Genomic DNA, 22,787 nt, shown 5'->3' with positions numbered 1-22,787 from the left:
GGCTCCTCACTGCCGGAAGGGGCGGGACTTAACGGACGTCACGCGCCGCGCGGACGTGGGCGGCGCTCCCATTGGCCGCCGCGGGCCGTCTGCAGGCGCGGGCCTTTCGGAGGAGGCCGGAAGTGGGGGAGCGGCGAGGTAAGGTCCGGAAGTGGGAGATGCGTGTTTCAGGGATAGGAATCTGCCGTCCTGGCCTGTTTTTGGGGTCTTGCTTCCCCCCCTCCTCTTTTTTTTTTTTAACTTCGGGGTCCTAGAACTCCTCAGTGCGCGAGGTTTGCCAGCTCGGGGGAGCTCCCGGGGAGGCCTGGTTCCCCCGACCTGGGCGCACGCTGGGCACCTCAGCGTCTGTCTCCCTTCGCGCCCGGCGGATTCCTCAGGCTGCGGAGCGCCTCTGAGGGGCGCTGTGGTGGTCGTGACGCTGGGTAGGCGCTGGACCCCGGGGCTGTGACACCCTGACGCCGGCCTCCTTGCCCTCGGCGCCCTCGCTCCTTAAGCTGCCCCTGGGTTTGCTCTGGGGCCCGGAGTGTGCGAGGCCTTGGGGTAAGGCAGGGCCGTGGCGACCAGTGGAGCTGCCCTCGCTGACCTCAGTAGGCCCGTAGGTATCCGGAGGAGGGGTCCACCAGCGACAGGAACCGCAGGCCAGCTTCCTCTTCTTTTCTTTCTTTCTTTCCTTTTTTTTTTTTTTTTTTTATATTTAATTTATTTATTCATGACAGACACAGAGAGGGGCAGAGGGAGAAGCAGGCTCTACGCAGGGAGCCCGACGCGGGACTCGATCCCGGGACCCGGGTCACGCCCTGGGCCGCAGGCAGGCGCTCTACTGCTGAGCCACCCCGGCTGCCCCTCAGCGTCCTCTTTTAATCAGTTAGTATTAGTATTAGTATTTAGCTTCTTTTAGTTTTGATGATCCCACTGGATGAGGCTTCATATTCCAGCCGCTCTGTCTTTGCAGAGACCGAATGGAGCAGCAGGTGCTCTGACGCGTCTAGTTCGCACATTTCTTGGGCCTCCCTGGAAGGCTTTTGGATCAAAGTGGCATCCTTTTTTTTTTTTTTTTTTTTAACCACCGGTCGGCCTCCCGCCTCCACCACCCCCCCCCCTTTTTTTTTTTTTTTACTTTGCAGCTAGTGTTGATGGGTTCGTTCTTTTTCTTTTTTTCTTTTCTTTTTTTTTTTTTTTTTTTTAATTCACTAGTGGTCACATACATTAAAAGGCAGTGGTTTTACTTAACCGCTTGTTTTCTGTGCTCCTCAACTAGCCTCCGTAGTTGAAGTTAGGTCTTCGTGTTCTGGTGTTTGCCCTTCGCCGCCCTCTTTTTTTATATTCTTTCTCCGTGGCGTTTAGATTAAGACCCGTGTTTGACCTGCATGGTATTTCTCTTTAAGGAGTACTTCTCTCTCTCTTTTTAAAGATCTTACTTGTTCATTTGGCAGGGAGAGCACAAGCAGGGGGAGAGGGAGGCACCCCGCAAAGCCCGCTGTGGGGTGTGATCCTAGGACCCTGGGACTTAAGCCTCCCAGGCTCCCGAGAAATGCTTCTCCTAACCTTTCTCCACTTTTTTTTTTTTTTAAGAATTTATTTATTCATGAGAGACAGAGAGACGCAGAGACACAGGCAGAGGGAGAAGCAGGCTCCATGCAGGGAGCCCGACGCGGGACTCGATCCCGGGACTCCAGGATCACTCCCTGGGCCGAAGGCGGCGCTAAACCGCTGAGCCACGCGGGCTGCCCCCTTTCTCCACTTTTTTTTTTTTTTAAATTAATTAATTTATTTATTTATGATAGGCACACAGTGAGAGAGAGAGAGAGGCAGAGACACAGGCAGAGGGAGAAGCAGGCTCCATGCACCGGGAGCCCGACGTGGGACTCGATCCCGGGGCTCCAGGATCGCGCCCTGGGCCAAAGGCAGGCGCCAAACCGCTGCGCCACCCAGGGATCCCCCTTCCTCCACTTCTGAGCTCGTTCATTGATTGCTCTTCTGAACAAAAATCCTCTAAGGACTTTATGTTCCAAACCCCAGTTCCTCTTTTTCTATTTTCTCTTGAGATCATTCCAGAATGGCTTTTGCTCCCCCCTCCCCCCCCATCCTTTACTTTGTGTCACCAGCTGTCTCCAGGTGTTGATTATTCCCAGTCTTTGCGGTATTTGAGCCATTAGTAACCTTTGACACAGTTATCACTTCCTTGTCCATGTTGTATTTTATTCACTGATTTCCAGGACATTGCACTCTCTTGGTTTTCCTTCTGTAACCGTCTTCCTTCTATTCTTTCTGATCTCTCATTGTTGAATGTTCCAGGGCTCAATCTTTGCTTCTTTTCCTCTTTCTACACTTCCTTTTGAGGATATCATCAAGTCTTAATGACTTTTTAAAATATATTTTTAAAAGATTTTATTTATTTATTTATTCATGAGAGACACAGAAAGAGGCAGAGACATAGGCAGAGAGAGAAGTAGGCTCCATGCAAGGAGCCCAATGTAGGACTGGATCCCAGGACCCCGAGGTCATGATCTGAGCCAAAGGCAGATGCTCAGCCTCTGAGCCACCCAGGTGCCCCATGAATCATTTTATACAAAGTATTAATACAGGATAGCACATTATTCTTAAAAGGAAAATGGCCTCTTAGTTCCCTCCCTGAACTCCAGACTCACGTATACATTTGCCTACCTCTGCATCTCCATTTGTTTATTTAAAGTAATTGCAAACCCACATGGCACAAACTGAACTCCTTTTCCCCCAAACCTGTCCCATTCTTTTTCATCTCAGATGCTGGCTGCTCTATTCAGCCAGTTGCTCAAAGCTAAGTGTTCGGAGTCATTCTTGACTCTACTTTCTCTTATATTCCACCAAATCCATCAGCAAATCCATTGTTGACTCTCTCCATAAAATATATATAGAATTTAACCGTTTGCTACTATTTCTGCTGTTAGTACATTGATCCTCTGTTTCTGGGATGTCTGTTTTAACTCTTATGATTTCTTGCTTGGATTAACAGTAATAGGGTTCCAGCTGGTCTCCTTAACTTTCTTCAATCCTTGCTTCTGTACAATCTATTTTCACACAATAGCCAGAATGAAACTTTTTAAATGCAAGTAAGAAATTGTATTAAGAGGTAAGATTCTAAATGTGACAGATTATCCTAGATTGCATCCTGGAACAGATAAAAGATATTACAGGAAAAAAATGGTAAAATCCAAATAAGTAGCCTGGAGTTTAGTTAGTAGTGATGCACCAATGTTTGTTCCTTTGTTTTGGTAAATGCACTGCAGTAATATAAGAAGTTAATGTTAGAAGAAACTGGGTGAGGTGTATATGGGGGCTGTGTTATCTTTGCAGCTTTCCCATACATTCAGTATTCCTCCCAAATAAAAAGTTTATTAGGAATATAAATTATTTATTTGCTTTAAGACCTTTTATGACTTCTCACTTGATTCACGATAAAAGCTAACATCCTGACTTTGGCCTACAAAACTCTACATGATCTGGTTTCCTGTTACCTCCCTGACTTCTGCCCTTTGTGTTCTCTTTCCTCTCATTCTGTCCCAGCCATACTGGCTGCCTTGTTTCTTAAATACACTAAGCCCACTTCTGCCTTAGGGCCTTTGCACTGGCTGCTTCCTCTGCTTGGAATGCTTTTTCCTAGACATCCACACAACTAAATTTTTCACCTCCTTGATGTATGTGCTCAGATACCACCTTTTCAATAAAGCCTACCTTAACGTCCTATTTAAAATTGTAGCTTTGCAACTATCCCCCTCCTGTCACAGGCCTCTGTATTTCCAGTTTTCTCTATCCTGTTTTATCTTCTCCTTTTACCATAGCACGTATCACCATACTATATATTTTACATATTTGTTATGTGTTTTTTTTGTCATTTATCTATTAAAATACAAATTTTAAAAAGGAAAGAATTATTTGTTTTGTTTCCTTATGTCAAGTTCTAAAGCACTGTCTGATGCATAGAAGGGCACAGGTTTTGGTTGAATGAAGTTGGCTCGGTATTTGAATTTAGTCATCCTTGATTCACAGTCATTGTGAAACACTGAATTGTTTATCATTTCCAGATTTGCTGTTTCTTGTCTCTTAAGCCTTTGCTCATGCAGATTCTTTTTATTTTGTTTATTTTATTTATTCGTGAGAGACAGAAAGAAAGAGACACAGGCAGAGGGAGAAGCAAGCTCCATGCAGGGAGTCCGACACGGGACCTGATCCCGGGACCCCAGAATCATGCCCTGAGCCAAAGGCAGACGCTCAAGCACTGAGCAACCCAGGCTGCCCCAACTCATGCAGGTTCTTCTGCATTTTCTATCTCTCCTTTTCACATTTTAAGATTCATATCAGGTATAACTCAAGGAAGCCTTCCCCGAAATATCAGGCTGGCTTACATGTACTCCTCACAGGAGGTACCACCCTGCCTCTGCACTTGACAAGCATGTAAGATAATTATTTTGGGGTATTTTTGTCTCACTAGAGAGCTGGAAATGTGTCTTATTCATTCTGGGGATATCAAAGCCTGGTACATAGAGAGCAGCCAGTGAATGTTTTAGTGCACTGATGGCATGACCAAAGTCACTCCGCTATGAAGTGGTAGAGTTTTGATTTCAAGCTGAATCTTCTGAGTCTAAAATCAATGGTCTATTTGCTATACCTTGTTTTCTAGGAAAAAGGTGGCTGTGCTTAAAATAGTAGAAGGATACTTTTTGTACAGGTAGGAGGTAATCATTTTATAGTCCAGGGCAATTTGTTCCTCGTCATTTGTGAAGCTGGCAGTGCTTAAGAGAACGTGAGTTGTGCTTTTTTTTTTTTTTCCTAAGACATTGGCTGAAAAAGATGAATAGAGGATTATAGTCAGGAGTTTTTAATGTTGATGAGACTCTGGGAGAACACCATTTGATTTCTATTGCCTCAAAGGAGAAATCCATGCTGTAATTCCAAATTGCTCATGAGGCATCCATGCTTTTGCTAGATGATAGTACTACCATTAGCTTTAAATTAAACCTTTGGTTGTATGCCATTGAGAAATCCTGGGCTATTTTCAAGATATTGCAAAGATTTTTCTCACAATGATATGGAAATTTATTATTAAGGTTAAGTTAAAGATAATTAATTTGTTATATAATTTCTGATACTCGGCACAAAAATTAGGTAAACTAATTTTGCATTTAAAACACTGTTTAGGGATCCCTGGGTGGCGCAGCGGTTTAGTGCCTGCCTTTGGCCCAGGGCACGATCCTGGAGACCCGGGATCGAGTCCCACGTCAGGCTCCCGGTGCATGGAGCCTGCTTCTCCCTCTGCCTATGTCTCTGCCTCTCTCTCTCTGTGTGACGATCATAAATAAATGAAAAAAAAATTAAAAAAAATAAAATAAAACACTGTTTATTAGCCGGCCTAATCTTGTACGTGGTGGAAGGGTTATTTCTTTATTTTGTCAATACTGTATTTGAGGAACAGAAAATTTAAATAAATAAATGAATAAATAAAACACTGCTTAGGGGATCCCTGGGTGGCTCAGTGATTTAGCGCCTGCCTTCTGCCCAGGGCGTGATCCTCGAGACCCGGGATTGAGTCCCACGTTGGGCTCCCTGCACAGAGCCTGCTTCTCCCTCTACCTGGGTCTCTGCCTGTCTCTCTCTGTGTGTATGTGTGTGTGTGTGTCTCATGAATAAATAAAATCTTAAAAAAAATAAAACACTTTAATCATAGATAATGAACTAGACTTCTAACTACCTTTTATGGTAAGCATTCTGAATTTGAACTATACTCTGAATTTCAACTATACACTGAATATTATCACTGATGTAGTCCATAAACCAATCTTTTTGTAATGTTGAATAGCCTTTAAGACTAAAAGAAAAGGAAATAATTTAATCCTATAAATTCTGAAAAAGCTTCAGCAGCTTTCAACCCCAGCAGTGGGGTTGAAAGTGATGATTAGGCTTGGGATTAAGTAATCAAAAACAACTATTTCTAAATTTGTGCCTTATTTCTTTGAACTTTAATAACCATATTGAAATGTCCAAAACGTTGAAATAAACAACAGTCTGGTCTTTTGTGTGAGAGGATGCTGTTAGCTTACTTGTAGTTTTATCTGAACAGTTAACAAGAATTTTATTGAATAAAGACTTTGCTCAATTGGAACAGAAGCAAGTGGCTGCTAAGAAATAAGATGCAGCCATTGTTGAGATTCATCAAAGTCTTGACAGTATAAATATTGACATGCTGAGATATGTCAATATTTACCACAGAATTTGGAAGTTGCCAAGTTCCTGTTTAAGAAATATGACCCTAGCATTGAACACAGTATATCAATAAATAAGGAACATGTCCAATGAACAGCTGCTCGGAGAAAGTAGGATAACATCTGTCTAAACTTTGGAGCACTTAAATTTAAAAAAAAAAATTATTGACAGTTCTTTGGTAATTTGTAGGTAGATGCTTGTATAAATAGTATACTTATATAGTTCCATATGTGGACTTACCAGGTTTTTAAAAAATGACAGCATGGTTACAATGTGTAATTTTGTAAATTAGTTGTGCAATGATACTCCTCTATAAATTGAATAAAAAAGCTCTTGCCTTAATACTGTGTTTAGGAACCAACTTCATCATTTTACACATTATTACAAAAATGAGCTCAAGTCAAGACTTACAGATTACTTTTGGGAACTGATATTTATGCTCTGAGAATTTAGCAATGGAGAAAACAAGTTTCTGAAGTTTAAATGTGATAAGAAAATTTGTTTTGATTGACAGTTCTATCTCAGAAGAAAATGAGTGGATTAAAGAGCAAGTAAAGTTGATATATTTGCTATCACAGATCATAAAGTTGATATCATGAAGCTGATACCACAGATCACCACTGTTAATTCCTGTATGAATATCACTGTAGTTGAAGCTTTTTTTTATCAAGTCATTGGAACCATACAAACGGTCTTAAATGTCTGTTCTGCAGACATTTAGAAGAATTTAAACTGAGTGTTCTTTGAAGGATCATGCTAAAACAGGCCTCGAAGAGCATAAACTATGAGTATCAATCAGGACTGGTCCTCTCATTGCTTTTCTTTTCTAATACTAGAGATCACATGTTTAAGTTTATATGGTGAAGAATGGAGGCAACGTATAATCGAGGTCCTATATCCTGCCAGGAGCTATATTTATTTCTCTAAATATCTTATAAACATGAAAAAAAATTGTAGAGGTTCAGAGAAGGCTTTTAATATATTCTTTTGAGTATATATATATACTCAAAAGAATATATTAAAGATGGAAGGGAAAGAATTGTAAAGTTTAAATTGAGCAGATGCTTCTTTTAAGAAAGCATTTGCCAATATTTTGAGGTAAGCTTTGGAGTTTTAAGGAGAAAACATTAAACTTATTAATTAGTGAGTTTTAGAACTTTGAAACCTTTTTTTTTTTTTTTTTTTTTTGCCATGTAATCAAGACTTTGAACCTTTGTTTAAATATGCGTTTTTCTTTTTCTAAAATCATTAGGGCCTTATGGAAAATATTCACCAGTTGTCTTCTTAAACCACCTGTTACCGGTTTTTTTTTTTTTTTTTTTTTTATCATGGAGTGATAACAGATTTGCCCTGTGCTTTCAAAATGTCCTGTGTTTTAGATTTGATGAGAGTGTCAGCATATTAAGCTGAAAGTGTAAAACTTCCTGTTTGATGTTGAATATTATGAGTTTAATACAGTTTCCCAAAGTTTGATACTCATGCGACTAATGGAATACACACATTGCTGACTTACAGCTGTTTTACAGGTACTATGAGATAACTTAGGTTTAAAGAATTAAATAATTTGCTGGGGTCCACATAACCCAGGAATGACAGTGAGGATTCATACTGAAGTCTGACTAGTTCCAAAGCCTGAAACAAGGTAGCAAACAGAGAGGAATTTCGCAGCTTAGTACCTAAAATATCTATGGTTAGATCTAGATTCTGGTGTTGTTGGAATCAGATCTGAGCTGCTGCCCACACTTGAGTTTCACTTTCTGCTCTGTTGCTTTAGCTGTCAGCAGCTTCAGGCTCACAGTGCTAAAGCATCAGATCCAGTAGAGAAGAATCTATATTCTAAAGTCTGGGAATTAGGGTTCGGTGGTCTTCGTTGTCCTAATTAGAGTCATGTGCTCATCATTTCTGGGGCGGTCACCGGTGCATTACGTACCAGTAGTTGAGGTGTAATGTTTATCAGATAAATACTATTTACTAGAGTCAACACTGCTCAATATTTCTTAAACAGGCTCCTAAGTTTCAAGTATTGAAATTTAAGAATAAATTTCTAATAAATGATTTTGTTTCACAGTATAATCAGCCTGATGGTCAAATTACAATTATTGAACTATATTTGTATGTTTTATTGTAGAACATTTCAAACATACATAAAAGGTAGAACATAATGGATTCCAATGTACCCATCACCTAGCACAAGAATTATCAACTCATGAAATCTTTTGCTTTTTATCTTGGAACATCCTTCCACTAGAGTCCAAAATATGTTCAGGGATGTGGTTGAAAATGACTTGGAGTCAAAAATTGTGGCATAGGAAATAAATATATAATTATTCCTCCAATTTGGAATGTGTTGTTTATAACTTAACTATCATTCAAAACATGTGAAATTGCCATTTTTTTGTAGATTAAAAATTGGCAGTTGTATATAGTCCCTAAATATTTTTGAATGGCTGAGTCAGGTAGTGTCACCAGTTGAGATGATTCTTCTCAGGATTAACTCATTTGTACCCCAATCTTATCATTCATCCCGTTTGCCATCAGAAATAGGCAGATAAATGGGCACAGTTGTAAGTAAATGGGTTTGTGGGTGGGGGAAAAAGTACAGTACAAGTCCTGTTTCTTTTCTACAAGTGCTTTTTGTTACATTTCAGTTCTGAGCAGCACATTTTTCAAGTAGAAAAGACTGTATATACACTTAACTGATGGTGTTTCATAGGAACACTCTTCTCACTTTTCTGAAATTAAGATACAAGAGAGGTGTCAAAATTTCACAGCTTAAGAAATCATAATGACTAAATTCTTAATGAAAAGACTGTTCAGCTAATGCTATGTTTCAGGTATTATCTCTTCAGTTCTGTTAAGTGTCATTCTCACATGAAACTGCAGTTAGGACTGAAGTGTTCTTGTGAAGGTTTAGAAAGTTTCCAAAATGATGAGTGTACTCTCATCCTTTCTGCCAAGTTTATTTGTAATTAAGAGTGTCCATTTGATGAAAACAGAAAGGAAGTCTTAGAACTTTGGGTCCAATTTTCAGGGCATTTTGGATTTAGGCATTAGATTTTATGTGGAAGATTTATTCAGGTCATTTTGTTGTTTTAAAATACTTAGTTCATTGGGTAAAGAAAAAGGAGAGGAAGTGAACTTTAAATGAATCACTGAAACTAATGATTATTAATGGTATTTGTAAATGATAAGCAGAGGAAATGAGTAGTAATATGATATTTGGAATGGTAGCAGCTGGCATTCCACAGTCATAAGAGGTAATTGAGAATGGACTATGACCATAGCAAAAATGCTTTAATTTGTAGACATATTAAAATATGCTTTTTTCATGAAGCATGAGACTATCAGTTTAATGTCTAACTTGAATATCAGCTATACTTTACAAGTTTTTGAACAAGATTATGTCTCTAGTCTTAAATATATTTTACTCTTACTTTAGGTGACTGTCCATCCTAATTTGCCTGGGATTGGGAGGTTTCCTGGACATAGGACTTTTAATGTTGACCAAGAAAAATCTCAGGGAAATCTGGACAGCTGGTCGCCTTACTTTCATTTCTAAATTAATAGAATGGAGGTAATATTGACATGATTAGAAAAGTATTTAATAATACTATAAATTCTTTACCTTTAAAGTTTAGATAATTGGAACATGAAAATAATCTTTCAAGAAAGCATTTCTTCTATAGAAAGCTTGAAATATTTGTGTAATTGCTTTGGAAATTTAAAGGTAAACTGATTTTGTGGTCATTTAAGGGAAAAAAAAACCTTATTTTATCCTTTAGTCAGATAGATGATTCCAACCAGCAAGTTGACATGCTATTAATGAAAATGAAAGGGAGGGCAGCCCTGGTGGCTCAGCGGTTTAGTGCCACCTTCGGCCCGGGGCATGATCCTGGGGTCCCGGGATCGAGTCCCACGTTGGGCTCCCTGCATGGAGCCTCCTTCTCCCTCTGCCTGTGTCTTTCTCTCTCTCTGTGTCTCTTATGAATAAATAAAAAATAAAAAAAGAAAGAAAATGAAAGGGAAAAAATAATGAAAATGCCAGGAATAAATTATTAAAAAAAATAGTCAATGTGAGAATTCTGGTAAGATAAACCTTAATAATCAATGCTTTTAAAAAAATACTAAGCAAATAAGAAAATAGTCATTTTTTTTGTACTTAGTTTTCCGAATTGTGTGATGTTTGTCTTATTAAAATAAATAGCCAGTGGTTGTTGCATAACCCTTTCTTTCCTTTTTATCTAGCAATGTATATGGTCCTACCCTTGAATTTTTATGATAGAACTTTAAAAATAGTTTATTATCATTCTTTTAATTTATAATTTTTATTATTTTTTTAAAAAATAAGGTTAAACAAAATAATATCAGGAATTAAATTACAGACTCTTAACAGTGTGTGCTGTATGCTGATCTTTATTCTGAATTCACTTTAGGTATCAGCCTACTTTTCTGAACAAGGGAGCACTTAAGTTAATTGCTTCATTAGAAACATGCATTTAGTCCTTTCTGATCTGTTAAGTACAACTCCTTGGCATAGCTGCAGAAGTTTGAACACCTGCAGCCCAAGCAGCTTGAAAAGAAGCCGTAACTTAACTATAAAGGAAAATAAAAGAGGCTCAAGTTCAAAATGGTGTTATCAATGATATAGTGTTGTCACTAACTTGAGCTGACCTAAGAGTTGGCTTCTGCACTGCTCCTTATCAGCATCCAAAAGGGCATACAAAATTCTTTGTAAACTAATTTAAAAAGCGTCTTGTTTATTCAGAGGCAACTGTGAATGGTATTTGTTCAGAGTGTAGATCACATCAACTGCATACCAGCCAACAACTTATTTCTCTTCTAAGAAGGAAGCCAAGTATCAAAGACACAGAGTACTAAAGATAAGCTTCTCAATTCTCAACTGTTCTGAGCTCTCAATAAAGCTACTGATGTACAAATTGGGGTGGGACCCAACTGTTTCCACCTGCAGACTTGTCTTAGATCCTTGGCTCTGGCTGGGAGAGGTGCTGATACGAGTGCGACCTTTAGTGCCCTTAGAGAACAAAACACAGGGTTTCTTATGGCCCTAATCAATCAGTCCCTCTAAAGAGGATTCCACCCCTTTCTTCGAGTATTCTTGGGGCAGAAAAACTATGGCTGACTATTCCCATTTACAGGGCTGCTGAAAGTGAAGAGATCATAGGTTCGCTCTTAAAATTCTTAAAAGACCTGGCAGGTCATCCTTTTTTCCTATGTTTATAATTGGTTCTTAGGTATTTTGTATTTGATATTTAATGAGGTGGTGACTTCAGTAAGTAAAGGAATAAATTTCATTCAAAAGTGGTTCAAATAGTATATTATCAAGAAATTAAAAGTCAGTTAATATGGAGAAAACATTATCCAGGCTACTGAGTCACAAAGTATTTATAGGATATTGAGTGGTCACATTTGGGCTATTCATGTTAAGTGCTTAAACATGACTCACAGGTAGCATCCAAAGTTTCAATTCTGAGTTTCGTAAAGTAATGGAATCTTTAAAATAATACAATTTAACTTTAGCTATAAGTACCTAGGCTTGATCAGAAAATTGGAAAATATTTAAAACAGGAACAATTTGAGATATTGTTAAAACTAATTGATCCCTGGGGATCCCTGGGTGGCTCAGTGGTTTAGCGCCTGCTTTTGGCCCAGGGTGTGATCCTGGAGACCTGGGATCGAGTTCTGCGTTGGGCTCCCTGCATGGAGCCTGCTTCTCCCTCTGTGTCTCTGCCTCTCTCTCTCTTTCATGAATGAATAAATAAATAAAATATTTAAAAAAAGAACAAAACTAAACTAATTGATCCCTAAATGTCTTTTTAACATTGTTGAGATTAAAGCCCTCTATATCATTGTGAAAGTAGGATGAAGCATCTGGAATATTGAATGTTAAACTACTTTGTATAATTAGCAGTTTGTCCCTTGTTTCCAGTAAAATAGCAGTGAAACCAATTGCTGTTTTAGAGCAATTCTAAGTGCTGAGTTTTCCTTTCACAAAGTAACATTAATTGCTAACAATAGCCATGTGAGGCACATATAAGAAGAAATAACCTGTGCAAGTGTGTATCTATGTGTATTTGTATATAAATTAGGAGAGAGGCAAGAAGTGGCCTTCATAAGTAGTTTTTATGACCTTCCTCCCCTATGAAGTTGTGGGTTTTAGGCCTATTAGAATTATATAAGTCTCTAACTATGTGTCTTTTTCAATGATTGGCATTGAAAAATAGTAATACACATTTTCCAGTAATTTTCAAATTTAAGGATTAAAGAGCAAGTGGGTAATAATAAACTATGTTAAGTGCTTTGACTAATTGATTTAAAAGAAAATATTCACAAATGGATAAAGCATTTCAGAAGTAAGCATACTGAGGCAAAAAAGATGTCAACATAGGAAAGATTTTTGACTAAATATTTAAAAATAATTATATTTTTCAGTGATTATGATGTAGTTAAACCTATAAACTTACATATTTTTAACATGTAAACATGTTTTATTGATGTGGCTACAAGTATAGTTATTTTAAACTTGGTCTTTTATTGGGAAGAGTAATAAACAGTCTTCTGTTTACACTTTAGTAGAAGTTAGAATTATTGTTAATTTACCAATTTGGAAATACCTTACACTCTAAATTTTAGATATTTTTTTCTTTTATTCTGGAAATCGCCCTGCTTCCTTGTGCTTTTTACTGTAAGATACAGCAGCTCTAGCAATCTATAATTAAGCATCCTTCCCACTCCCAGAAGATAGAGATCCGTAGTAAGTTAGTTTTGTTTTGTGAAGAGCTGACAAAGTGGGTTGTTTTTATTTTCATATTCAATTGTGTGAAGAGCTGACAAAGTGAGTTTTTCATATTCAGTTGTTTTTTTTTCATACTCAGTTGTTAATTGAGAAAAATAATATTCTTTATGAGAACGTAATAGTTTTAAATTGAGAAGGCAAATTAAAACTGATTTAAAAATTTGCTCTTGTTAAAACTTATTAATCAATTATCCATGAAGTGGCAATTAATAATTTACTTTTGGATTTTTATAGCATGTTTTATATATATACTGATCTTAAAAATTGAAGCAATTTAATAGTCTTCTCCCCAAATAAAAGATTAAAGACTTTTTTAAAGCTTTTTTTCAGGATTACCTAAGGAAGAGATTCCTGCTGTGTGATTAAAGAATAATTCTCTCTAGCTTTTCATGTCTGAAAGTTTGTTCCTTTGTTTCTGATTTTGACTTTTTATACTGTTTTCGCTTTGCATGTTTGTAATTTTTAGGGTATTTTTGTTATGCATGTTAGCTTCTACAGTTCAACATCTCTTTTTTTTTTTTTTTTTTCAGTTCAACATCTCTTAATGAAGTGCACGTGGTCAAGGGATGGCTCAGTATTAGAAAAAGTATAGTTAGTTGCTTTGAACCAAATATATGTTGTTTCACGGTTTGGTAAGTTTGAGGTCAATCTGGGCAAGATTCTAGAATAAATTACCAGAAGAATGGTTTTTTAATTCAGATAAGAAGAACCTCTAATCATTAGAAATAAAAGTGGGGTCAGTAAGAAAAGTCTTGACTCTTCATATTGTTAGTTATAGTAACTTTTCTCAGCGTACAACTTGGGCAACTCATCTGCCATTTATGGGCCTCTGTTTTTCTTATCTATAAAAATTATAAATCAGTATTGAACAAAACTATGGTTTACTGAGTTTGGTGGTTGGCTATTGCATGTTTTGTTTTGTTTTACTTATTTCCTTGGTGCTTTGTGTAGCTGAGAGACCGATATACAGAACATCACTATTTCTTAGTCACGATTTCTTGGAAAAATACTAATCTTATTCTTTTATAACAGGTGACCAGAAATGGAGAGAAAAGTAAGCAGAATTTGTCTTGCTTCTGAACCTGACATAATTCATTTTCTTCAAGTGGCTTGGGAGAAAACACTAGCATCTGGTTTTGTTATTACACTTACTGATGGTCAGTCAGCGTGGACCGGGACAGGTAATATTCAAAGCAAATTTTTTAAAAGTAAAATTTCAGTAATGTGCTGTTCTTCAGTCCTCAGTGACACTTCAAATTAGGGTGTTTCTTTACTTAGATGCTGGGTGAAATTAACATGATTGTTGTACTTATTGTTGCTGGCTAATTTACGAGTAGGTTTATAATATTTAATGCCAGTTTCTATAATTAATATTAATAGAAGGATAGAGACATAAGCATGTATCCCACCAAATTCTGATTACTAGATGAGTCTTAATACTTGGAGTTGGTCAGGGTTTTTAAATAATCTCTTTATAGAAAACATAAATAAGACTTTATATAAGTATTTCTTTTTCAAGACCCCAAGGAAATATTGGGAGGCATAGGGAGGTGGGTTGGATGGGCCAAGGGATTGTGTTAGCTTGATGGGAGTGGGGTGGTGGTGATTTTCTTTTTATTTCACACACTTACACTGTTTGAATTATTTTCTAGTGAACATGTATTATATTTGTGACAAAAACAAAATGGAACTCATAGCCTAAAATTTTGTAAGCCAAGGTTCAAATCAATATGTGGGATTTTGGCTATTATTTCATGATGTAGACTTTAAATATTTTGTATTTTTGGCAGTGCTCTTTTAAAAAGTCTAATGGCTCTGAAGTTATTTATAGAATATGACAGGTATAAAGTGAAAATATATAGATTTATATTTTGATCATACAGTGAAATTTTCATTCTTTTAAAGGATTTTTTGAAAGATTTGAAAAACTATAGTTATGCAACAGTCATTTCTAGAGTTATGTTGTAAATAATATTTAGTTAAAATAATTTTGTCATGTTAATTTACTACCATTTATATCTTCTATCAATTTTGAAATATTCCCTAAAACTTGTTAGTCTAATTACTATATCATCTTTTAAAATTACATGGTGAGGTTTTGTTTCATTCTTGGAAGTTACAAGTTCGGTTACACAGTACAAACAATTATACTTACAGCATTTTATAAGAAGTTCTTCTTTTATTGACAGAGATCAAGGAATGCTGATTTAAGTATTAATAAAATAAGTTTCAAGGATAATGTTTGTAGTGCCTGTTACGGTATCTGTTTAGGCTGTAAACTTCCATTTAAGAGAAATCAGTTGTTTCTTGATTGTTGCCATGTAGGAGTGAAAGAAAATGTTCAGGTTAGCTATGTGTGTGCTGAAGGTGTACCCAGGTGGCAATAGCTCTATTTTGGAAAGGGGGTGCATGGGGCTGAAGATAATGGCAATAGGTTAATGCCAGTTGTCTGGAGAGAAGAGCAGTTCCAACTACACTACAGCCCAAGAAGCAGGTCCTAGGTGAAGTGGTGGCTCATATGTAAGGAATACTATCTTTATAACATAGACATTCTCAGCTGAAAAATGACTTATTATATATATCAGTTATGATTAGACAGATGACCTTGAGATGCTTTAAGGGCCTTAATTAGCAAAAGAAAATATTAAATTCTAATTTAGTTGGTAAACCTCGTTTACCAAAGCAGAGAACAATAATATGTTGTTTGAATTTTTTTTTTATCATTAAGGATTGGGAATAAAAGAATACACAGATTAACTCTTAAATTTTGATTTAACCAGAAATTTAAGTTTACTTTACATTTATGGAACGCTTTGTGTACATCATACAAAATGTGCTGGCAGTTGTTCTTAGTATTATGAATATTGTTTCACTAGATTCATTAGGAGCGAGGAATGCACTTGATTTGTCTGTCACTCATTCTTGATAAGTATCTATACCAGTGCCTGGGACCTACATGCAATAGGTATTTAATAACGATATTAAAGGGTTTTTTTTTTTTTCCAACGATTTTAAAGTTTTAAATCTCACAAATGTTTTATGTATCTTTCATTATTTCTATTTTCTTGTATAAATTTCAGGGAGGAAATATCAAACCAAATAATATAACATTGTTTCCATGTTTAGTTAAAGCTTATTACATAAATATGATTTGGTTTGGCACTTTATAGATAGACAGTAACATGATTAAGAACATTGAAACAATTATATAATTGAAACATGAAAATGAATTTCCTTCCTATACCTCATCCTGTTTTTTTTTTTTTTTTTGTACAACTTTTTGATTGCTGCAACCTTCAATTTGGATAATTTTTTTCTCTTTTCATTTAAGTGAAATTAAAAGGATGTGGGGTTCCTTTTAATCTCCCACACACTTAAATTCACTGATTTCTTTTCCATTAGTAATGTTTTATCTAATGAATGTTTTGAGGTGTAATTATCATGTGGTCTATCATCACTTCAACATTATAGAGGGTGGTATTGCAGAGTTAAGTCACAAACGTAGGTTAATGATTGATGACTATTATGTGACCTTTATAAGTCTATCAGTCAGCAGTAGGAAACTTCTATCACCCATCTCTGGAGTAGTTCATTGAAAAGTAAACTTTATTAATACATTTATTATCAGGTAATTATATCCATTTATATTTGTTCTAAATATGGATATGTGACAGAGTTCAGAGAAAAGAGGATTTTTAATAAATGCAGTAAGGTAGGTCCATGCTGTGATACCAGCAAGATTCCTAATGGGATGATAGCACTGTCTTCAAAGCACTAGCACAAACTTAGGCCATGCACAGTCTTTGGTGCATTATACTTAAGAATCCAAAAGAAAAAAAAAAACCTTCTTTCCTTACTTACATCTTCATCTACCCACAAATAGTGTTAAAATTATGCTTTCTTGGATTCTGTGTGTCTGAGAACAATTCCTTGGTTTTTGGTCATGTTGGCCTGCTCACTTTTTATGCTGTTATTATGTGGTTCAGCTGTATCCTTGCTGAATTTTATTATTTCCATGGCTTTTATTTCTGGTCACCAAAGTTTTTGGAGCATTGAATGCTTACAGCTGTGCTTCTTCCAGATGTTCTTCGCACAAAATTCAAAACTGGTGACCAAGTTGTTTTTCCAGGACTGAGTTTCTAAATGGGCAGTCAAAATTTCACATTTACTATTAATAGAAATATTCAAGTAAATTTTTTCTTAATTTTTTCTCACAGTTTTTAAAGGGGAAATATAAATAGAAAATTTTCTTTCATATGTTTTTCCTCTTAAAAATGAAATATTTTTATTCCATAATAATAGAACATCATTCACAGATGGTGTAACGTAAGAGAATATCTAAGATATCAGCACTTGAATCTAGGCTGCATAAGGCTAGAATTTCTGTTTGCTAAACTTTTATATCCTTGGTGCCTAGAATAGTACTTGACATGTCATAGATGCTGAGTAAGCATGGTTTTGAGTAAGTGAATTGAACCAATAAATTCTATGAAATATTTTCAAATAGTATCTTTTCATTTTAATGAAATTTAGAATGCTTTTCACTGTATATGTTTTATCAGTGGACATACTTCATACTTTATTTCTTTTGTGTCTTTTTTTTTTTAAGATTTATTTATTTGCGAAAGAGAAAGAGAGTGTGCATGTGCAGGGGGAAGAGGGAGAAGCAGGCTCCCCTCTAAGCAGGGAGCCCAATGTGGGTCTCTGGGATCATGACCTGAGCCAAAGGCAGATCCTTAATGTACTGAGGCACCCTCTTGTATTTTCTAATAAGTTTTTATGTAGTTGCATTAAAGATGATTTTACAGATTTATTTCCTATTTCTCTGTGAAGTATTTTCTCTTCTTAGGTATTTATAACTCTTCAGAATTACCCAACACAAAATATGAAATCATTCCTTAAATAGGAAGCATTAGTTTTTATGTTTTTGTTTTGTTTTCAGAAGAGCTAATAGGGTAATTGAAAGGTCAGTAGATTTGATAGTAGCGATCATCTTAAACATGCAACTGCTTCACAAGGAGACAAAATATATGAAGGGATTTTAGAAACTGTAAAATCGCATAAAAGTTCTTATTCTTACCTCTTTTCAAAGTCTGTGTTGAGATCCATATTTCACTATAAGAAATGACCAAAAATGGATAATGTAAAATATATGGATATGTTTCAAAACTCTCCTCCTCTTTTCCAGAAACACTTGATAGCACACAGACCAAGGTATGAGAATCTTATATTTTTAGGGATTCTTTGGTCAAGTTTTCATTGTTTTCTGTAGTATATCTTATTAATGTGTTTTTTTTAATACCATGGAAAGAAATAGTGTTTCCAGGGTCCTACATCTGCCTCACCACAAAACCAAATAACTGAGAGACCATAACTATGAATCCCAGTTTGACCACTATCTATTCCATGACTGTAGACCATTACTTGATCTGAGCCTCAGTTTTATTATTTGAAAAATGAAAATGTCTATCTTTCAATGTTAGAAGGAATAAAATAGATAAATGTAACCTTTAAATATAGAAGTATAGAACCACATGAGTCTTTCATAATTGTAGTAGCCTGGATTGACACAGGAAACCACCCAACCACACACACACATTCCAAACAAATGTTAGATTAAGTCTTGTAATTTTTAAAGCAAACAGATACATTTTAGCTTTTGAATGTGAGAAAGGGAAACCCCTATGTGGCCATCCATAAAAGGTATCTAAAAACCAAAGTGGTTAATGGGAACTAAAACTTAACTATAGGTTCACGGAATATCTGAACTAAATATATGTCTAAATGACTGTGATTGTAGTACCTAAGTGGGGCAGAATGTTGGAATGACAGGCCTTCTAAGGAACTGGAGCTCGGCTCTCAATGTAAAGAAAGGAAACTGAAAGTTATCTTGTTAATGAAATCCTCTTATAAAAGCAAGACAAAATAAGAAAAGACTACTCTCTGGTTTGAAGATGCAGCATAGCATCAAGCTAGTCACTAAGAGTGGATAAAAGTCCAAACAAAAATCACAACCCTAAGTCTGTGTTATGTATGGATGAAGGACAGGGATTTAAGTTTGAACTCTTCGCTTCAAGTGTAAAACCAAGTTAAATTAATTTTCCATGGGGGTGATTGGGTGACAGGCAGTAAGGAGGGCACTTGATGGGATGAGCACTGGGAATTTTACTATATGTTGGCAAATTGAATTTAAATAAAAATAAATGAATAGTAAATAAAATAACAAATACCATCAAAAAAAAAAAAAAGAAGAAAGAAATTAACTTTCCATAGCTATTGAAAACTGTAGAGGCTCCAAGAAAGGTAAAAGAGCCACCTTGATTCAAAACTCACCTCCTCTTTTCCAGAAACACTACTCTGGCTAGAAGGGACCCTTATTCAAACATTGCAAAGCATGGAAGGGAAAAACCAGAATGAGAGTGTGTCAGCAGGTAGTAGAAATGGAATTAATACTTCAGGAACCATGCATAAAGACTGATTTGAAAGAGATCTTGAATATGTTTCAAGCCTTCAAGTATTTAAAGGAAGGGTGTGGCAAGAACAGGATATTATGAAAAAATGAGAGAATATCTATTTAGAATTGAGAATATAAAATCAGTAAAAATCTCTGTAGTAAAAAGAAATAGAATCTTTAGGATGCCTGGGTAGCTCAGCAGTTGAGTGTCTTCCTTTGGCCCAGGGCCTGATCCTGGAGTCCTGGAGTCCTGGGATCGAGTCTCCCATCGGGCTCCCTACATGGAGCCTGCTTCCCTCTCTGCCTATGTCTTTGCCTCTGTCTCTCTCTCCGTGTCACTCATGAATAAATAAATAAAATCTTTAAAAAAAAAAAGGAATCTCTGTAGATGAATAAAGCATTAACTTTCAATATACCTAGATGAGAGAACTGGAAGCCAGGTCTTTAACATGTGTGTATGTCCAACAGGCGACACTCAATAAATATTAATTCCCTTCTCTTTTGTTCCTCATCATCTACCATCATCCACCTTCTTTGTTTTTTGGCACATAATGAGATGAGAAGAATGAACTCCCATTTTTACTTTAATTTGACTCAGTCCATTAAATAGAAATAGACTAATGTCTTTAATAATTGAGGCAAGAAAGATGTTATAAAATACTAAACTAATTAATCATTATAAGAAATAATTTATCTGGCTTTGACCTAGTAGCAAATATACAAGATTACAAGATGGTAGTTTTTCTTGTAATTTATAATGCATGTATTTCATCTGAGGACAGAGAAAAAAAATGCAAGGAGTCTAATGTTTTTCAGATGAGATTTGAGACTAATGTGTTTCTCAAAAATTGCTAGTTCAGTTATAAGGTATAATTTGACTTAAAAATATGTGGTATGGGGATTGGTTTTACCTTTTGTTTTAATTTCTGTTACGTAAGTGATAAATGAGTAGCAACAGGTAAATAAATACTTTCTCATATTTAGAAATTTCAAAACTTTTTTTAAATGTCTCCCATAGTTTCTGAATCAGAGATTTCCCAAGAAGCCGATGACATGGCATTGGAAAAAGAGAAATATGTTGATGAAGTGAGAAAAGCGTTGGTATCAGGAGGAGGACCAGCTGGTTCATACAAGTTTGATTTTTCTAGAGAGTCTTGTCATTTCTCCTTTGAGAAAAATCTGAAAGAAGTTTCAGTAAGTAAAACTTTCCATAATATTTTAAGTGGCAAAATGTCAGAGTACTTATTGAGGAATTATCTTAAGTAACTAGCTTATTATTCCCAGAATACCTGGGTAATAGAAGTGTGAAAAGTACTTGGTTTCCAAGTTGGAAGAATGCTTCTTCATTCAATGTTACAGTCATTAAATGCTTCATACTGATGAATTGTGAAAAATAATATTTGGAAAATATATTTGTTTTTAGTGCTTTAAAAATAAGTATTATAGACATAATTATATGAACGAGCAGTTCTGCAAATTGGGGTCAGAAACTTTAGACCAATGAGGCAAGGTTTATTGTAATAAGTTTTGGGAAATGCTGATCTTAAGAAATAAGGTAATTTATTTACCATTGAATATTGAATAATTATAGCTTATTCTCTATAGAATGTATTTGAAATTACAAAATGAGGTAATTAAGTGTATAGTAAGAGATATCATTAGGCATTAAGGTATTTTATTTATATTTCAAACTTATAAATACTAAAATAGAAGTAACTTTCAACCCAAGCTTTTCAAGGCTTGCATGCTTTACAGATAAGGATATCTGCTACTTGTCCTGTTTAGTTCCTATACCAATTCAGATCAAGGTGGGTGGTTTATGTTGGTTTATGTATCAAAAATATTTATCAAAATGTACTGGTTGTATATTTTACCCAAGTTTATGGGATAATTAGAGATTGAATTATTTGCTATTGCCAGTGGTTACCATTCTGATATGAGGTCTATAGTAGAAGAAAGGAAGGGAAATCTTTAGTACATTAAGGTTAGAGACGGTTATTGACAATTTGTGCTGGAACTAAATTGAGTTTTAAAAATTCCTTGAAAATGACTCTAATTCAGAATGATTAAAGGGATTTCAGCAATTAGAGAAACATGTAAAGCAACAGATGGAATCATTATTTTGAAATGTATGTTAACCTATAGAGAATAATACAGAAAGATTGGTTTCAGTAATTATTTCTGTTTAGAAGACACAATTTTTCTACTTAACCTGCCAATTTATGTAAGTTTCAATATGTTGAGATCCTTAAGATGATAATTTAGAATAGGTTAAGAAAGGTTTGAATGGGCTACTGAAATTTTGTTATCACAAAGTATTCTTTGCTATGGCCCAAATTCAATCAGATGATATTATGTACTCTATAAAACTACACTTTCTTTTAATATTTTGAAGCAGATAATTGTCAAATTGGGAGTTAAACCTTTTCCCATTCAACAAGCATTTGTGTGTAAGGACTAACATTTTTTCATGAAGCCAGTCGGTTTTCATCTCTTTTGTGTGCAATGATGCAAAACAAGTTCCAAGTTTGTGAGGTACCTTTTGGAAACCTGAAAGGCTTCTGGTATCTTTGACATGGTGAAGAAGGGGTTTGCTGCATCAGGCTTGCATGGAGTACTTAGCCATGCTTGGGGAATACATCTGATTTTGCTATTTTTGTGAAGAAAGAACTTCAAGTATTCATGACCTACATATTTTACAGTTGGCTTGGCATGAATTAGCATTAAAAACTGGGACAATTATCCTAAAAGATATCTTGCTTACCACCCTGAACGTAATCAACTTTGTTGAGACAGAACCACGAACCACTACCTATTCCGTAGGTTTTCTCAAGAAGTGGAAAACAGAATGAGAGATTCTCAGTAACTGCAGAAATGTGTTGGTTCCTTAAAGGAAATGTCTTAAAGTTCTATGCTGCAGTTTAGATCACTGCCTCCTTATTTATCATCTACTAAATTTGCTTAGGAGAGAAAGAAAGGCTACTCTCAGGACAGTTTGACGAGTTTATTCATGACTAGACTTACTTGAGGGATATTTTTGGATATTTGGCTGAAGTAAAAGTATCAGTTTGAGGTGCTGTAGTTGGCCTTATGGAAGCAAATGAAAATCACAAATTCACTTGGCCTAACCACCAGGGAGATCTTTCACTGCTTCAGGATGTGCTTCTGCATGTTGAATCTCAGGGTGACAACATCTAGTAAATCACGCTGCTGGTAAAGATACGCAGATACTGGGAAACATGACAGGACACTTTGTGAGGTGTGTAGTGCTTTGGATGACCT

General features: G+C 35.9%; 1 protein-coding gene across 15 annotated transcripts in view; it reads left to right on the top strand.

Annotated features, from left to right (window-relative positions):
- The first annotated feature begins 14 nt into the window (after window positions 1-14).
- The window catches only part of XRCC4 (X-ray repair cross complementing 4), a 251,826-nt gene continuing 229,053 nt past the window's right edge, over window positions 15-22,787 (top strand). For 10 of the 15 annotated variants that reach the window (XR_013361769.1, XR_013361776.1, XR_013361766.1 and 7 more), the window contains exons 1-3: window positions 15-138; window positions 14,084-14,232; window positions 20,524-20,699. Coding sequence is in view for 11 of the 15 variants with exons in the window: in XM_077866098.1 (XP_077722224.1) it covers window positions 14,094-14,232; window positions 20,524-20,699 (315 nt within the window). In the remaining 4 variants the exon portion in view is untranslated. The other 5 variants (XM_077866091.1, XM_077866092.1, XM_077866095.1 and 2 more) reach the window with 5 other exon arrangements.

Source organism: Canis aureus, chromosome 2 (genome assembly GCF_053574225.1).
Source record: "Canis aureus isolate CA01 chromosome 2, VMU_Caureus_v.1.0, whole genome shotgun sequence".
In the NCBI taxonomy this organism is placed as follows: domain Eukaryota; kingdom Metazoa; phylum Chordata; class Mammalia; order Carnivora; family Canidae; genus Canis; species Canis aureus.
Note: the sequence above shows the minus strand (reverse complement) of the source record. Positions and strands in the feature narration are given on the sequence as shown.